This window comes from Plectropomus leopardus, chromosome 17, assembly GCF_026936395.1.
Source record: "Plectropomus leopardus strain MGB_pleo_1.0 chromosome 17, ASM2693639v1, whole genome shotgun sequence".
Taxonomy (NCBI): domain Eukaryota; kingdom Metazoa; phylum Chordata; class Actinopteri; order Perciformes; family Serranidae; genus Plectropomus; species Plectropomus leopardus.
In genome coordinates this window covers 10,101,610-10,120,352 of record NC_142192.1, presented here as the reverse complement: position 1 = coordinate 10,120,352, position 18,743 = coordinate 10,101,610, and the positions used below count along the sequence as shown (strand labels likewise).

The window sequence follows — 18,743 nt, the reverse complement described above, 5'->3', positions numbered from 1 at the left end:
TTCTGCGCTTTTAGCACCAAAAGCCAAGTGCCATCTCGTTCCATTAAACTGGAAAGAAGGCAGACATCTCTACAGCCAATATCTCCAACATTCAGCAATTCATACCAAAACAATCCAAATAGCTCTACATGAATGAGGAAAAATAGGTATTTTCGATTTTAGAGTGAGCTGTCCCTTTAACGCAGGATGAATACATGTGTCAAACGGGACATTTTAGTGTAAAATAACCACCCTATCATCAGAGATGTTACTACATTTTTTTTATTAGCGACAGATTCACTTTTAAAATGTGTTATGTTTTCCTGAAGTAAAACAGAAGATGAGCTAAAAACAAAAATAGAAACAGCTCCAACAGGAAGCTGATGTGACCCTGAACCTGGACACTGTGACCAGGGAATGTTTGACTGGTTGTACCGATACAATCCAACTCATCCAACTTCATTATTAAGTTTTGTTCTATGCTTGTGAATTAAGTAAAGCTCTTTTATTAAGGGTTTTAATAAAGTGGTACAATACTTAAAGTAGTTCAGATGTGAAGTCAACCAGCTGCAAGAGGAGAAACAGATTTATGCTAAAACCTGAAAATATGGAGGAAAGAAACATCAAGATCCCAGTTTGGACTTTCATGTGTCATCTGGAAATACAATAAGGCTTCCACTGTGCAGCTCTGAAAGGTCACTAGACGGTTAGACTACAACTTGTTTGTGATGTGGCCGTCTAGTCAGGAGTCTGAGAGAGGACCGAGAACAGCCACTGCCTCAATTTCCACCAGCCCACCCTGAAGAGAAGGAGGAGGAGACAATGAGGACATAGGGCAGAAGGCAATGGGGACAACAAGAACACTGCAATATTGTCCAATCAGATCTGAGTCTACACAGCCATGCCAGCGGCTCTTAGCACAGCTGTGCTTTTGGCTGAATGCAGCTTGTTGTGCATCTTATTCTGTGGATAACTGATTTGTTGCTCCACTGTATTGTGGGCTGGTTCTGAAAAGACACTAACTCACTACAACACCTTTCTGTTTCCATGATAACAGTATTCATCAGCACCAATTTAAACACCACTCACGGTACGAAAACAGCTGTACGATGATGAAAACCACACGGATGAATGAGCATGCACCTCACCACCACGATTCTCCACCACCCGATGTTTGTCAGTGTTTACAGGGTTCATTCAGACAGGGTGAAGTCAAATTCAAGGACTTTTTCCAAGCACTCACTTTTATTTTCAAGGCTAAAATTGTCTTCCTCTACAAGCTTCTTTTTGCGAGACAATTGTGCAGATTTATAAAGGGAGCAAACACATGCTACCGGGGCCTAAAAATTAAAGTTTTTTAATTGATTAACTGGTTGTTTTTATTCAGTTGAGGTCTGCGAGTGGCGATGGACAAAAAAAATCAGGAAATATACAGAGCGAAGAGCAGGACGCAGCTCATACCGCACAGACAGCATTAAAATAATTAAATATTTTAAAAATAACTGCAAGCATCTGCGTTTTGGTTTAAAAACTTTTTGTAATATGTTTCATAAAGTAGTTTTTCATTCTGTTATCCTAACATTTTTTCAAGTTTTTTTCCCCCCCCTAAGGACCGGGTTAAAAGATTTTCAGATTTTCAAGGTATTCCAGTACTTAAATCTTTGAGTGTCAAATTCAAGTACTTCATGCGCCTAAAGCACATTGTACGAACTTTGTATATATGAACTCATACCACAGGGTGCTGCAGTTCTATTTTGGTGAGCGGGTTTTGTTTGTACTCACTCTGGGGAGAGCGGCGACTTGGTAGGCAGCTCTGGCGGGGAAGTTCTTGCTGAAAACTTGGAGAGAGAACATTCACATTATATTTACATTATAAGAAAAGCATATTGGAAAACCCGCAGATAAATCTAAGACTCTATATAAAAGTGGAACATTTGCTTTGAGTGTACCAGCCATAGACGATATATAGTCTATGGTGCCAGCTTTTAGCAATACATGATATTTTTTTTCCAAATACTAGGAATCATAGTAAATAATCTGCTGGAAAACTGTGACGTAGACACAAACACAAAAAAAGTTTTATAATAGAGACAAATCTCCAAAAGCATATATGAGTTCAGTCAAAACATTGTCATTATAAATGAAATAATAGAAAAATTTGCCTGACACATGTGTACTCCATCCTCTCATCAGGGTCAGGGAGAGTTCCCTGCCTCTGGTTTAGGACTGAGCAGAGTCAGGAGGGAGAGCTCGGAGTGTGTGCCCGAGTCAGCGGGGAGTTTGCAGAGAGGGTTGGGTTACATCTGTTTGCCTGGACGGCGGTGTCTATTTACAACTCACTGGGCTCTGCAGCTTCCATTACAGCTGTCTGTTGTGATCCAGGAGGAAATGCCCGGACTGAGCGGCCTGTGAGACGAGGCTGCGTTCATACAGCAGAGGACGGGCCGAGTGAGCCTGTCTACATGGCACTGCTTCACCTGTCAGCAGTTATTTTCTGAAATATGAGGCGACACATGTTTGGATCCTGGAGAGTGGCGCTGGAATAAACTGTGTGCTGGATTTCATTCCATTTTTGGGTTGAATACTATACACACATCCAAACACTTAATTTCCTGCATTTTTGTGAATTTGTATGCATCATTTTAACTTCTTAATATCTTTAATTTAATTAAAATAAAACTCCTCTGCTGCTTTCATGTTTTAATTGGAGCAGAAAAATGCACGTTATATATATATATATACATTTACACACACACACACACACACACACACACACACACACATATATATATAATTTGGCGATTATCAGAATTATCAGACTTGGTTATTTTTTCATTATATAGTGCTTTTTCTTTGACTAACATTTATGCAATGGTGAGAAGTGATTTTTAATGATATTGACCACGCACTTTAAGGGAACATTTCATACATTTAAACATTTTATATTTTAAATTCAAAGTTTGTTGTGTTCTTTATCAGTTCTTTATCAGCAGTTTGTGTGTAGATATTATGGCAATTCATGATAAACTATGTATAAAAGAAAGTGAAGAAAAGGAACAAGCCACTGATCTATTTAATGAAAGTAAGTGATGAGCCAGTCAAGCGGCAAACTGTGACTCAGGTGTTTGTGCAAGCACAACGATCATTACTCTGTGACAGGATCAAAATAATGATGTTTATATAAAGAGAATAAAGTCGAGTGTGTGTAACCAAGACATGATGGGCCCCTGATGTAACAGCAGATTTGACAGTCTTGGTTACAGGCTGCCCCTGTGTGGCTGCTTTTAAGAACACATCTCCTATTTTCTATTATAATCTGCTTTCTGGCAAAACACTTAAAGCACTTGGCATGAAAATGAATAAAGTAGTCCCTCACATGTTTTGTAGACTTCGTTGACGCTGTTGAAGTCGTTGATATCAGCGAGCAGCACGGTCGTCTTCACCACTGAAATCAAAAAGTTTGCTCCATCAAAGAGTTTGAACATTTAAATGATATAAAACACACAAACAGCAGCAGCTGAGGTCGTGCTGAGATCTCACCGTTGGTGTAGTCACAGCCGGCAGCTTTAAGGATCTCCCCCATATTGACCAGAGCCTGAGGGAAGACAGTCAATCAGTTTTTGATATCACCTTTCACATTTCAGATTTTTAGATTAAATTGATATGAGGCCTTTTAATTCATTTAATTTATTCATTAATTTTCATTTGTGGCTTTGTCTGTTTTTATCTGATTTTTTAAAAGGTTTTAGTCCTGTGGCTGGAAGTAGTTATTATCTTTACCTTTAGTGACCTCTGTCAGTTTCTAATTTCTTTGGTTACAAAAAATAATGCTTTAGTTATCAGAAGCATTAAAAACAATTTGACATTGTACTACAACAATAATCCATAATGCTAGGATTATTAACACTTGTAATCTGAATTTAAAGGCAACTTTTGTTTTGGGCATTTTGCGAAACAAGACAATTGAACATGTTGTTGATTTAATATCAATGAACCAGAGCGCTCCAAGTCTCTGCTCTCTGTGCCAACTGCTCCATAATTAAAACAGACATTGATTGCAAGAATAATTTATCTGTGGAGCTCAAAAGCATTTTGCACACAGCTATGTTTCTTTAGTATCTTCTATGTTAATTACTTATGGAAATAGTGTTACTGCTCTGGGAAAAAACGTCCTCACCTGTTTGGCCTGTGCCTGCACCCCCCCGTCTACCAGCTGACCAGAGGCCACGTCCATCCCCAGCTGACCCGAGATGTACATCGTTCTGTCCACAACCACCGACTGGCTGAGGATGAAAAACACACACACACACACACACACACACACACACACACACACACACACACACACACACACACACACACACACACACACACACACACACTCCTGAGGCCTGGCAGTGATAATTATGTTCATCCTAAATATAAGCAATGAAAACCACATTTAATTTTGATCCCAAATATTCACCATTACTTACTAAAACAAGAAAAATAAACGTATTTATTGTGGCTTCAGAAAAATGCAGTGTTGGGGAATAATATCTAATCAATTTACAAAATAAATGATAATTAAATAGGTGATAATATTCTGAATATTCATTCCAATAAAAGTTTATGTATAGAATGCAACATTCATTTCGTTACTTTGTGTGGGTTTGTTGTGCAGGAATGCCTTATTTTGGCAGAATCTATTTCCTGACATTTTTCAGCTTTATTGCCAAGTTTAAAACATTTGTCAGAAAAGTATTCAAACATAGTAAGTCACATTACTTAGATGAAGTAATTCAATCATTTACTTTTTTTCACAGGGTAACTTATAATCTTTAACGTATTGCATTGCTGGTGAATGAGTAGCCACTTTCGTAGTGATGTGCCCATTCTCCAAAATGTTTTTGTTTGTTTTTTTGTTTCATTCTTTTTTGTATACAACCATAAGAAAATTGTGAGTGCAAAATATCTCAAAGACATGTTTGAATCATCAGTCTAATGATCCCGAAACCTAAAATTCACCTCACAGCCAGTCTGTGCTATTCATTTGTTGTGTTGTTTATCAAGTCAGATTTTACCCCCAGACACCAACGGTAGGTGAAGAATCGTTTATTGACTTGATCCTGAATATATTTTTTAAATTGTCTAGTATGAGTATAACAAAATGAGGTATACAGAAATAAATGTCAGCCTACACAATACTTGCGCACAACTTTTGGTCTAACACTTTGTACAAAACCATACTTTTGCTGATACACTTTAATTAATGAACCACAAAAGAAATATGTCTGTAAGAAAACCAGAGAGAAAAAGATAGAAAAAGAAGAAGAAAAAGATGATATTTTGACCTAAAACACACCAACCTCACCAAAAATCCCAGAACTGGAGTTTCTACATTGCTATGAAGGTCACAGAGACAACATGTACAAACAAATAAATAAATATTCTTTTTAATATGTTTCTAATTCCGATTTATTTATTTTTTTTAAATGACTTTATAAATAATATATGCACAACCTCATCAGGAAGCATCACATACAAAATGATGGCCTGCAGAATCCTGTAACCCAACATAAATCAGACGCAATTTAGTCTGAAGTAACTCCACCCACTGACAGCCAATTGGTCAGAGCAGGAACACCCCTCACACTGTGCACTGACTGTTAATTTAACAGCAAGAAAACATACTTGACTGTCACATTTACATTGCATGATTTCATTATTTCTGATCATTTCAGGTTTATGTTTGTGTGATTAGAAAAAATATCGCTTTTTATGCTTTTCTGGAGAGTTAAACCCATGCAAACTTAATATACAGTATATCACAGAACACTGGCCCTTACCTGTATATTCCCTGTCTGACAGGGGCTTTTGGTGTGTAGGGGCAATATCGACGAATAGATGCCATTTAAGTCAGCTGTGTGTCTCTACTCTGCGGTGCTTCTTCTGCTCTGCTTAAACTTTAACTGTGACACTCGGTTTTCACATGGTCAGGTGAAGCAGGTGAGTTCATTGCACGCTAAGACCCGCCCCGGATCAAATACTGCACTATCCCTGTGATCCATCCATTCACTCAAACACTTCATGCACCTCTGCAGAGCACGTGCCACTATAAGTAGAGTATATTTTTGTTTTTTAAAGTGTCCTTACCTGTAGGGTCCGATGGCAGCCGGGGCCGATGCTGTGTTGATGATCTTTCTGTTGAGTGCAGACATGTTTTCCTGTTGTTTTCCAAACTTTCTACCCAGCAGAGTGGCTGTGAATGACAGGGTGAGGTTGTGCAACAATTTGTAGAAAGCAGGAACAGTTGGTGACTGTCGTAAAGTCTACCGTAATGTCTGTCAATGAGAGCACGCGTAATATTTGGAGAATTTGTTCGTCCCGCACCTTCTTTATTTTGCACAAGTTCATTTACAGAAATGCAAACAGATTCATGGATCCTAATACTACTACTACTACTACTACTACTACTACTACTACTACTAATAATACTACTACTACTACTACTACTAATAATAATAATAATAATAATAAATTAAAATGAAATAAAATGAGAAGACCAAAACTAAACAAACCAAAAATAATTATAATTACTTACATACATAAATACATACATACATACCAGAGTTTGTGTTTACTACTAAAATAACTAACCTAACTTAAAGGTATAAATTTATTTATTTTTTTAACCTTATTAATTAATATAATTAAGTGCGGGACAGTTGGTTTAGTTTCTGACAATTTTTCCTTAAAAATCTTGAATATTCCAAAAATAATAAAAAGCTTTATGATACACAACATGTTATTTTCACTGACTAAAGTAGCTCTAGCATTACATCAAACACATTTATTTCAGCATTTATCTCTTTTTATTCTGTTAGAAAGTTGGCAGCGTCAATACAAAACATTCTGGTTTGTATTTTTGAAGGAGCTTCTTCTTCCCGCAGCAAAATAATATTTAGCCACCTTAATAATGTTGGCGTATGCTATATTTAGAATATTTCTTGCCTTACACTCTAACACAATCACTGCTTTACCTTTGCTGCCTGACAGCCCTTTCCAACAGGCAACTGAAGCCGTTATTTCACCCGCTTCAAAGCCACCAGACTGCTTTGACAAAAACATGAATTTTAGCTGACAGAACACAAAAGCCTCTGACCTCCTGCTGCCTAAATCAGTCAGCTTGTTTGTGTTATTGTGTGACTTTGGTGTTTTAAAAGGTTAGTTCGGATTCATCAAAATTACACAATGACACAAAAAACGAACCAATCAATGCAGCAGCGGACAAGCAAGCAAAAAAAAAAAAAAAAATTTGTCAATGGACTCCAATGACAAAATTTCTTTTATTGGCTTATTTTATGGCTTCAGCTTTCGGTTGGGAAAGGCTGTCAAACAGCAAGGTACAGTGGTAAAAACATTCTAAATATAGTGTACACTTAAACTGCTATGAATTTTTTTAAGATGAACCTTTTTTTTTTAAGTGGCTAAAAACTAAACAACTGACGCAACAGTTGCTGATCGCCATTTGATTTCATGCATGTGATTCTGGGATTTTCTACACAGAACTTACTGAAAACAAACATTGTGATTCTGCTTATGAAAGCAGCGTCAATAGTAGAAGACTTACGGTACGACAGGTGCTAACTCATGATGGTTTTTGACCTGGAGGTTCATGTGTCCTTTTATAAACCCAGAGATAAGATCAAAGCACAGTCATGGTTAACTATAAGTTTTTATTATTTCTTGCACCTCTTCAAAATAAAGTATTACAAACAAAAGATAATAAATTAGGTGGTTCAAACATATATGCTTACATTCCACTCTACACCCTTAAGTCATTATATAGCAGAAATAACAGTAAAATAAATGAGACCAAAATCAAATAGCTATATATCAAATAGTGATTTCAGATTTTACTATACATATTATGGCAGATTCTCCGCAATGTCATTGTCACATCATTTCAAATGGGGCTTTTTAATTGTACAGAGCAAATAGTTTCTGTTAAAGCTGAAAATCCAGCTTTCATATTAACAGTGCTGTCACCTGTACAGTTACTACAATAGCATTCCACTAAATAGCAAACATAATTATAAACATGCATAGTCTAGAACACGCAGAAATCAAGCCACATATATTTGACAAAGGGCAGAAATATAAACAGCCAAATCAGCTACCATATTTAAACCAGTGTCACAAAGAAATACGTTTTAAACACATTTAATAAATAAATTGTGAATGCTTGTGTGTAAGTTGCCAATGCACTGCCGACTTAATATATGAAAACAATTCATGACAAGAATGTTAATGATTTCTGTGAAAGAAAAGGTTAAAAAAAAAAACATCACACAAACATACAGACATGATTATTCAAAAGCTGAGACAAAACTGATTGAAATTTGGTGTTTCAATATGTCAGCTCATTTTGGCCACATTGTCCGTCAGATGAGAGTGTAAGAGTGTAACAGGTCTATTCATAAGATTATGGTATTCGCAAAATGTCAACTAATATGCAGTAAGTGTGGGCTGAACCGTCAACACTGCATATTGACATTCATCGGTAACAGATACCTGCAGATCTATTGTACCCGCAATTTAAGACAGTCAAAACTCATTCAAAGGGTCATTATTAGCACATGCGTAAAATCAATGAGTCCAAACTAAACTACGACCACAAAACAGCAGTTTGTTTCCCTCATGAAGTAGGAGTAGAAAGAGATTTCACTTAAACATTCACATTGGTGATATAAAGCCCAGTTGACATTGGATTTTTGAGGCTCACAATGAAATCAATATTTGAGAGCTGGCAATCTGATAACAGCCAATATTTATATTTTTTTAGGATAAACGCATGACATGAACCAGTTTGATATTCCTTACAGGCCAAGTGTGCAGGATTTAGGGGTATGTTTTGGCAGAAATGGAATACAAATTTGCTTAACTATGTATTTATTTGTGTATAATCACCTGAAACTAAGAAATTGTTTTGTTTTGTTGTTGTCTTTACCTTACAATAAGCTGTTTATCTCTACATACAGAGCAAATCCTCCTCCACACAGTCCGCCATGTTGTTCTACAATAGCACACAAACACTTGCCCTTTTTAAAAGCGTCTTCAAGACCGGAATTTCACGGCATTGTCCGACCTCGCTGTTTGTATAAAAGGTACAGTCGTGAAATGGTGGGAGAGTTGTCTCACCTTTAAGCTGGCAACAGCGCCAAAAAAACAAAGTCTGTATAAACAAGGCAGTAGCTGCAAGTAGTTAGTTATCAGATCAGAAGAATAGCAACCAAAAGTGTCTCCAAATTGCAAAAACAATGAGGTGCGGGAACTCCTAAACCTTTTGAGCAGAGGATGAGATCAGCCGCCATGTAACAAAGATGGCAAATGATTATTATTGTTCATAAAGTGCTGCACGTATTATATATTACACTACAGGCCAACGCTGTTGTTATATGTCATGCGCCTCACTTCTCTTTTGATTCCACTGTGCCAGTATGCTGTCTAAAATCAATGTTGTTTGGTTCTGTGTAAAAATGCAAAGGCGGCATGAAAAGGGTATTTTAGCGCCCCTATATTTTGACCTCTGTGTATAAAGGACCCCTTGCATTTTCTCATCGACCACTGTAGTTCTCCTACATGCTTAGCACACGCTCTGCAACCTCACCACGTTGCCACTAAATCCTACACACTCGACCTTTGTTTAAGAAACAATGTAACAGTTTTGTGTAAATTTTAGTAGATATGTTAAAACTAATTTGAGATAGCCCTTTTTTTATTTGTATGTATTCATTGTTTATTTTTTAGCTACTTTTATCATTTTGTATGAAGGTTTCTGCTCAACCTGATACAAGCTATTTGATGAAGAAGGCTTGAAAATGTGCCAGTTTACAGGATTAGCTGTGCCCGGTGACTTGGTGTTCCCTCACTGAGTGCTGAACTGTAAGCAAATTTGACTATCCTAAGACAATAAAGGAATGACAGACCCTACTCTCCCTATAATTGGCTAATGCGCATTGCCTTTGTTGGTTGGATTGGTTAGGTTTTGGCAAATGGAGTGGGATTGGTTAGGATTAGAGCGGATGTCAAGGTAAGCCAATCAGAGGCTTTTACTTCACTATCCTTGGATTCGCAAATTTGCAAAATGTTACTGTTATGCCTTTTCACAGCTTTGCATACAAAATACTTCAACATCTAGTTGAAATGTTCTAGAAAATCATATTTGAAGTAAATCATAGTGTTGAACAGTTACAGAAAACATAATCAGAAGAACCTTGAAAGAAATCTGCAGGACGTTTGTAGGGACATTAAAATAAGAGTCATACAGTATTTTGGAATGCTTTCACTTGTATGGAAATCTGTTTTGTTTTTTTTTAACTTGGGAATGAATATTGGTGCCAACTCTGGTTTTAATTTGAGTACGGTGGATCATTTTGTCAATTAAAAGCTCCTTTCAAGTCCATGAAGAGCAGCGAGGAAGTGGGACAGGTGTGTTATGAGGCACTACGATGCATGGAGTAAATGTAGACAGTGCACTGGATGATTAACAGGAGTCCAGAACATCAGACTCAAAAACTTATCATTAAGTCAATGATAATTAAGACGAATGAAATAAGTTTAGAATTTTCTGGTCCGCCATGAAAACATGCACAGTACGTTCTTCACCACCCACATGATTTCCATCATTTCTGTCCATTCTTGCTGCTTTCCACAGTCCACTTCCAACACATCTTCAAGTGCAGAAATGGATTCAACCACCTGGCGACTTGGTTGTTTTTTGTTGTTGTTGTTGTTTTTTTGTTTGTTTTTTTTTTTACATTGCTTACTTTAAAACCAGGTTTCAAATATTTTAAGGCATTCTCAACTTCACCTTGATTGTCTTTGGTCATGGACAAGCCTCCACAGCTTTGAGTTGCAGGTATTTCCAAACTACGCTCTATGTTATATTTACACTGAAAAAGTCTGAGGAAAAGACGACCACTCGTCATCGACCGCTGTGGTTATCCTGCTGCTACTGCCAGATGACTGGCTCCTTTATGTGCTAACGGGGATTCCCAGGGTTTTTTTCTGTGTGACAGGAAACTTCATTTCATTTGGAAAAGGGGTAATTCACAATGTGACTTTCAGATGTCTCATATCCAGGCCTCAGTTCTCTTTGGCTGCAGTCCTGAGCATCATTCATGGTAAACCAACTTTACAGGAACCAAAGACAAAGAGACAAGATCTAAACTGGAGGTACAGCATCTCGACATTATGTAGAAACAAGGCAGACGAGTGAAGATTCCAGGAGCCAAAATGGATGCAAAGAAAGCATCCTACTTCATTCAGAGGCCAGTTAGCAGTCAGAACAGCAGTGGGCTTCCAACAAGGACACTACGGTCATCTTAGTTCCTCTGAGTCAATAGGACGTAAGTTTTGCGGTGATGGTGGTTTTGGGAGACTAGAGGGAGGGGGGCTCAGAAATTCTGTTGTCGCCTCTTCTTGGCATCCATGGCATCCAGAATGGGCTGCCTTTTGGCGGTGTAGCGCTGCCTGAGCTCCTCAATCTCTCGCTCCATCATGGGATCCAAGGCAGTCAGGCGCATCTGCAGCTCCTCAAAGTCCAAATTCTTCAGCTGGACGACAGCACACATATGGAAACACAGACAAACAGCAACAGAGATGAGATGAGTCATGTTTAGTGTCCTGTTGAGGATAATATTGTAAGAGCAGCTTCTGTTTTGCTATTTTTAAGCTGTGAGGCGCTGCTGTATATTGCAATCCCTCAAGAATTTTACTGTTGCTTTTTGGGTTTGTTTCGGCCCGAAGTGCTGGATTTAATGGCAGCTTTTTAAAAAAAATGTAATGCATGACTTGAAATTGCCCCCACATTGAAATTGTGGGGGCAAGTGAATTTTTTTTAAAAAACTGTGATTTTGTCTCAGATTTGGATCCTGTTATTATAACCATTCAGTGTTTCCCTCAGAATTAGAATTTATTTGTGATGGTAGGGTGTACAACAGCTGTTCACCGACAATCAGCAGTTGCTGCCGTTTGACAGAGGGACCATCGCTGTGAGCTGCTCTTCTCCTGCTCCCTCTGCTAAATTAGCATGAACAAACAGCAAGAGCTACAAGGTACTGCTGTGGACAGTGGCAGCAGCAAAACATGTTTTAGCCACTTTAAAAAAATCAATATCAGTTCAAGTTTGTGCTATATTTAGAATATTTTCATTGCTCTCAGATGGGGAGCTGAAGCCTTTATGTACTCTCTCTTCAAAGTCACTTTGACAAAAACAATCATTTTACCTCAGAGAGCCTGGGTTCTGCTGATTTAGTGCCGTTCAATCAGTTATTTTGTGTTATTGTGTGATTTTGGTGGAAGAAAAAATACTTCTAAATAACCTCTTTAATTACAGCAGTGCCATCACATGCTCAAGGAAGATGTTACTCACAAAGTCAAAGTCTCCGTCCTGAGGCACCTTCCAGTTGTCGGGGAAGACGTTCTTGGACTGGATGTGGTAGCCAGGCTGCTCCTGTGGCTGGTTGTGGTTGTAGTTTTCCTGCTGCTGGGCGGCCTTGTTAGAGTCCTGCTTGTCAAAGTAGTCCATGAAGGATGGACGTATCGGCTGCTGGGGGGTGGCGTGTCCTGTGGAGGAGGAACAGGGTCGTGCTTCAACTTTTGATTAATTAGTGTCTTTAATTAGAACTCCTGTATGACAATGTCACAGACCAAAGCCACAACATTGACACTCTCCTGTTAGTTCAAGCCTTCAATTAACTTTCATCACCTGAAATGTGAGATTTGGAGGAAACTCTTGTTTTATGATAGTGGTAAGTGATGATTACACTTGAATTTTGATCACTATTCTCCACATAACTGGATCAACATTTGTGTGTGTGTGTGTGTGTGTGTGTGTGTGTGCTCTCACTCCTCATGGATCCCTGGTCCTCCTCCTCCTCTTCATCATCATCACTGTTGATGACCATAGTACCCAGGTCCGACTCCAGCATGGTGCTGCCGTGTTCAATCATGGTCTGTGCCCCATCACTCATGGTGCTCGTAGCCCGCATGGTTCCTGCGCCCTCTGAGCCCGACTTCACCATGGTGTGAGAGTCAACCTCCGTCTCCTCCTCCTGGAGGACATTCGGTCATATAGCATGAACAAAGAGCCGTCAAACCCAGTCAAGTTTACTATTAAGATCTCAGCATACGCACAGAGTTGTCGTCCTCCTCCTCCAGCTCTCTCTGCTGCTCCTGCTGCCTCTTGGCTTTCATCTCCATGGCCTCGGTTATCAGGTCTCTCAGAATCGTGACCGGCTTGGCCTGGCTGATAAACGGGTGCTGGACATTCACAAGAACAAAAAAATAAAAGTGTTTTGTGTCACAGTGTATACACAAATTGAACATCAATGTTACTTTGTTCAACTCTTGCATACACTTATAATGCACTACATCAGAGTTTCTCTGAGTGTATACACCCGGGCGTTTATGCTCTGCTTGTACAAGTTTTAATCTGTGTGTGAGTGTGTGTCCTTCTTCCAACCTGTAGGAGCTGTGTGGCAGTTGCTCTCTGCTCTGGATTCTTCACCAGACACTTCTTGACAAAGTCTGTGAAGTCATCTGACCAAAGCTCTGGCTTTCTGAATGTTGGAGGAGGGTTGGTGGGGATCATGAAGATCGCCTGGAGGAAAGCAGAAAAAAGTCAGGTGGAAAGATTCATTGAAAAGGATTGCAACACATTTTGATGGATGACACCTCAACACTTTTCCATGACTTTTCAAGGACCTATAATGAAATATCCATGAATAATGTAACTTAAATAACAAACAAAACTGTATAGTACATTTACTCCAAATGTTAACTGTATTAATATAAGCTGTCCATGAACACGGAGCAGTAGTGCTTTCACAGTGGGGAAGTGACAGCCAACAGTTTGATTTGCCTGTTGATACATTTCTTTAAAAAGATAATGCTCCATACATTTGAACTACCACGCTCTACATTCAGAGCAGTTAATTTACCATGATGGTAAATAAAACGTCACAACTTATTAGCGCTACGTCACATTTAAGATTACAGTAACAATTTCATGACAAGCAAAAAACTCCTTGTGATTTTCTGAACCTTTGAAGTATTTAATGAATTAAAGGATTTTTTCTGTTCTGAAAAAAAAATGTGGAAGTTCATGACTTCACCAGCTTTCCATGACTGTGGCAAGCCCTAAATTAAGAATCATGTCAGTTGATTCTTTAGGTACCTCAAATCAAAACTTCTAACCAACCCCTGCTTCAGAGCGAAGTGGTTGGGTTTAGGCACCTACTACATCAAACTATGTTTACACTCACTCTCATGGGATGGATGTCAGCATAGGGAGGTTTGCCCTCTGCCATCTCTATGGATGTGATGCCCAGGGACCAGATGTCCGCCACACAGTTGTAGCCGATCTCCTGGATCACCTCTGGGGCCATCCAGAACGGAGTGCCAATCACAGTGTTTCTCTTTGCCATGGTGTCCTTCAGAAAAAAAAAATGCTGGTATCATCATTATGAACTTGAAAATCAGTTTTTAAATTAGTGAAAGATCATGCACTATCAGTGGAAGTTAGATGAGAACATTCACTTTGCCATCAGTTGGACAAACCCTCAAACAACTGCTGTAATGTTACCGTTAGCTGTCCAGCGACTCCGAAGTCTGCCAGTTTGGCGTGTCCCTCAGTGTTGAGGAGGATGTTTCCCGCCTTAATGTCCCGATGGATCTTCCTCATGAAGTGAAGGTATTCAAGACCCTTCAGTGTCGACTTCAGGATAGTGGCAATCTCATCCTCTGTCAGCTGATGGTCAAAGGAACAACAGCACAAAGAGATGGAAAAGAAAATGCAGGAGTAAACAAAGATTTGATGCAGGGATGTAACATGAGTGTGACCTATTGGGTTTTTTTTTTATGTAATCAGCTGTCACACACACTGTCAACCAGGACACTTTTTCTCTTACTACATGGCTAAATGAACTCTGAGAATTAATAAAATTGTTGTGCCAGTGTTATAGCCAAAGGCGTACTCAGAAATCGATCCTTTCAGAATTTGTTGTGCACAACTGTTCAAAAAGTTTGGTAAGAACTGTGTAACAGCTAGGATAGTCATCGTGACATTGAGGCTTTTCACCCTCCTAGGTACTAAAAACAACTTCTTGTTAATGTCAATCTCTTGGACAAAATTTATCAGACTACATATTATAAACAATTTGCTCTAAATAAACTATAAAACACAAATATAACCTCTGATCAGTTGTGAACCACTGACAATTTGGTACAGTTATACAGACACACCGTAACAGTCTCCATGAGCACCCACCGTCTTGTTGCGCAGTCTGATAATGTCAGACACGGAGCCGGCCCCACAGTACTCCATGACAATCCACAAGTCTGTATTCTTGAAGTAGCTGCCATAGTACTTCACTACGTAAGGGCTAGGGAAGAAACGTAAAACAGAGTGGTTATCAAAAGAGAAGTCTTGTTTAGAACAAAAACAGCAGAAGTGAAAAAACGTGTAAATCACGACATCAGAGAGCTGTGCAGGCTGCAGCAGCTGACTACTACTGTTAAATTAAACATCTCATTTAGAGCAAAGTGAACTACTGACAGCAAATTTGAAGTTTTGAGGACCAAAATGATATTTAAGTCTAATTTATGTCAGGAATTTGGAGGTCTGGGGAGAGCTGTGTTCTCCTCTGACCTGTCACACTGCTGCATGATGGAAATCTCCTTGATGATCTCCTGCAGATCTGACTCCACAGGAACCTGCTTGATGGCCACCACCTGGCCCGACTCCTTGTGGATGGCTTTAAACACGCTGCCATAGGAACTTAACACACACATAAAAGTTAAAATATGTCCAGAGAGCATTTTATAATAATGATATTATTATTAAGAAATGAATGCATTTGACAACAAAGGAGAATGATCTTAAAAAGCACACTTGGTCTAATGGACTTAAAATAGTTTCAGTCAGTGGCACACAAGTGGAAACAGTTAGTCATGACAAAACATCTTACCCTTCCCCGAGTTTCTCTAAAACATCAAACACTTCCTCTGGTTGTTTGGTCAAACTGTCTTCACTCAGCTTTTTCAGCTTGCTGGAAAAAAATGGAACAAGTTAAGGATAACGTTGGTAAAACAAGTAGTGAAACCAAACTAAAACACTCTAGCATAGAGGCACCTAAAATCAAAGTTACAGGGGATTCTCACACCTTCGCATTCAGCTATAGACATCAGCTGAATTAGGTGTTAGAATATGTAAGTGACCTGAAAGTTTTTTTCATGTGGTCACTTTTAACAAACAGTTCAATGGTCTCATTTATACTGGTTATTAAGCAGAGATATTTTGGGTTATTTCAGGTGACATAAGTTAGTCTTTGAAAAGTGATGTGGGTGAATGGCAAGGAGATAGAGACATTAATTTCACTCACCTCAGTCAGATAAATTTGACATTTTTATACCTTACATTGAATCAGAATCGCAAAAGGAATTATTTTATTGCACTATTTTGCATTATTTTCTCTTACAATAAACCTTGGTTTGGTTTTAGGTGCATACATGAAAGAAGTAACTGTTTCAGAATAGGCTCATAATTTTTGAGCAAGATGATGTGACAAAAAAATTAAAGGGGGACACACCACCTACTATAAAAACTCTAATACATCATTCCCATGACCTTGGAAAGTTCAATCAATATTTGGGAACATGAACTACTCTCTCTAAAAGCCAGAAACCAGAGAAGTTAGTCTAAAATTTGTTATGTTATAGAGTATAAAGTCTGGATTCGCTCCATAGACAGTGAATGGGAGCGTGACACGAAGATTTCTTGTTTTCTTTTAATACCAAATTGAGTTTTATTTTAGTGTGGTGTTTAAGTTCTAAAGCAGAAAATGTGCTCATACACTCAGAGCATTTCCCCTCTCGGTGTCCCCTAAAACATTTTTCACTATTCATCATCTATGGAGCAGCTCCAGACGTTGTGACATCACAAATTTTAATTTTAGCACTCTAGCTTTTGGATTTAGGAGAGAGATGTTCATGTACAATTCTATTTTTTAGACTATCTTTGACCACTGGAATAACATGTATGTATTTTGAAAATTGGCATAGTTCCCCTTTAATATGGGGATGTGAAAAAGTTCACAGCAGAGCATTTGTAAAGTACAAAGAAAATAGTTCAGTACAGTTTTTCAAGAATCTGTCCTGAAAGTTTATTGTTAATCATGTAGGCAATCAATGGATTTATTTTTAAAAAATGTAACAAATTCAACCAAAAATTAATATTGTAGTTGAAGTGTCAAGCGAATTTGCTTGTATTAGCCCGTTTCCAGTTTCTCAAGTGTGATAATTTAATGCATTTCTGTTTTTAACACTATCGTCATTTACATAATGTTATATAATTGGGTTTTGGACAAAACGAACCCTGTGAAGTCCTCAATAATAGAAAATCAATATGATTATTAAAAAAAAGATTAACATATCATGAAAATGCAGCCCTTAGTGAATACATCATAGCTGAACAATTATAATAATAATAGTTATAATAATAATAATAATTAAATGAAATGCATGGTTAGGAAAGCTTACACATAGACCTGAGTGACTGTACTGTTGTGTATAACGCTGCATCGCAAAGCTGTTTCTCCACCTCAGGTAATGAATGATCTTCAAAGAAATGAGCTCCTGTGATGTCAAGTTGGCAAGACGACCACACGAATCACCATGGCAATTAATCAAATGGATGCAAAGGATACTCATTTGCTTTACAGCGCTGTGTGAAATTGTTACAACTTAAACACAATTATTAAACTTGTATTATGCAGTTAATGGCCAAATATTAATGTAACATTACGTCAGATCAAAATGTTACAAAAGGTACTTATGAAATAACACAGTTACTCAACAGTGAAACTGATTGGAAAGAAACTAGCAGTTTTAACACCAGACCAGTAATTTTGAAGTAGAATGACCTCTAAAATCACTAACTCGTCTTTAGTGAGTGGAAAGTTTGACAGAAAACTGGCGAAGCTAACTAAGTTAGCAGCTAGCTAGCTGACCGAGAGCTACCGCCTACGTTAGCCTTTGAGCTAGCTAGTTAATAGCTTACAAGCACGTTTTAAACCAGTCGAAAGTACACCAACCTTTTGGGCGCAGACGGCTCCATCGTGTTTAACGTCAAATAATAAAAAGGCAACGGACTAACAGCAAGTTATGGCAATTTTGAGGCCGATAGTCAAGATGTGAACATTGTCGACAGAGTCGTTGTTGTCAAAAACTAGTGGAGGGCCAGCTGAGTGTCCGTCAGATGGTGGACAGTTTGGGGATACAGCGCCCCTGTTGGACCGGCGTGCAAAACGAAAACATAACCTCTAGATTTAGGGACTGTGCGTTAGGTGTGAGAGGGGAGGGGGTGCTGCAAAAACGGGAAGGTATGTGGAATGTTTTTTTTTATTATTATTTTGGATGAGGGAAGGGGTATACAACCTTAAAAGGCTGTATTTTGTTAATTTTACTGCTACAATCTTTTTAGCTTTGCACCTCTCTTTTGCGATCATTGTTTTTATTATGATATTTTAGATACAATTGATTGTGTTGGTGAGGTTACATGTTCATAGGTCAGAATGCAATAAATAGCCTAGACAAAGCATAGAAAAACAGCAGCAAAATTAAAGAAGAAAAATAACAATACAACTAAAAGAAAATCATTGCATTGGTCAGCCTATAAACAGGTCAGTAGTTCAAAGAAAAAATAATGAATATAATAA

At 38.3% G+C, this 18,743-nt stretch overlaps 2 protein-coding genes across 3 annotated transcripts; both read right to left on the bottom strand.

The window, feature by feature from the left end:
* Nucleotides 1-240: 240 nt before the first annotated feature.
* Nucleotides 241-6,291, bottom strand: rida (reactive intermediate imine deaminase A). 2 transcript variants are annotated; one of them, XM_042506748.2, is made up of 6 exons: nucleotides 6,115-6,291; nucleotides 4,157-4,262; nucleotides 3,520-3,574; nucleotides 3,356-3,424; nucleotides 1,762-1,817; nucleotides 241-778 (listed from the first exon to the last, which is right to left on the bottom strand). In XM_042506748.2, exons 1-6 carry the CDS (start codon nucleotides 6,177-6,179, stop codon nucleotides 722-724), a joined length of 408 nt encoding a protein of 135 aa, XP_042362682.2. In that variant the 5' UTR covers nucleotides 6,180-6,291; the 3' UTR covers nucleotides 241-721. The 2 variants fall into 2 exon arrangements, with proteins under 2 accessions (XP_042362682.2, XP_087946473.1); XM_088090347.1 differs by lacking the exon at nucleotides 6,115-6,291 and adding an exon at nucleotides 5,808-5,967.
* A 1,386-nt stretch (nucleotides 6,292-7,677) lies between these two features.
* Nucleotides 7,678-18,304, bottom strand: stk3 (serine/threonine kinase 3 (STE20 homolog, yeast)). Its single transcript, XM_042506032.2, has 11 exons — nucleotides 18,120-18,304; nucleotides 15,996-16,076; nucleotides 15,677-15,805; nucleotides 15,296-15,410; nucleotides 14,612-14,776; nucleotides 14,292-14,459; nucleotides 13,490-13,627; nucleotides 13,162-13,287; nucleotides 12,875-13,079; nucleotides 12,398-12,591; nucleotides 7,678-11,579 (listed from the first exon to the last, which is right to left on the bottom strand). The coding sequence occupies exons 1-11, from the start codon at nucleotides 18,140-18,142 to the stop codon at nucleotides 11,421-11,423; spliced, it is 1,503 nt and encodes a 500-aa protein (XP_042361966.1). The 5' UTR covers nucleotides 18,143-18,304; the 3' UTR covers nucleotides 7,678-11,420.
* Nucleotides 18,305-18,743: the final 439 nt, after the last annotated feature.

Excerpts from the sequence above, each read along its gene's own strand:
- stk3 (XM_042506032.2), bottom strand. The coding sequence starts at position 18,142 with ATGGAGCCGTCTGCGCCCAAAAG. Across the intron at positions 13,080-13,161 it reads AGGAGGAGGACGACAACTCT|GAGGAGGAGACGGAGGTTGA; the intron begins GTGCGTATGCTG and ends AATGTCCTCCAG. Across the intron at positions 12,592-12,874 it reads GGACCAGGGATCCATGAGGA|GACACGCCACCCCCCAGCAG; the intron begins GTGAGAGCACAC and ends CCTCCTCCACAG.
- rida (XM_042506748.2), bottom strand. The coding sequence starts at position 6,179 with ATGTCTGCACTCAACAGAAAGATCATCAACACAGCATCGGCCCCGGCT. Across the intron at positions 3,575-4,156 it reads TGCAGGCACAGGCCAAACAG|GCTCTGGTCAATATGGGGGA; the intron begins GTGAGGACGTTT and ends GTCTTCCCTCAG. Across the intron at positions 1,818-3,355 it reads CAACGAAGTCTACAAAACAT|TTTTCAGCAAGAACTTCCCC; the intron begins GTGAGGGACTAC and ends TCTCTCTCCAAG.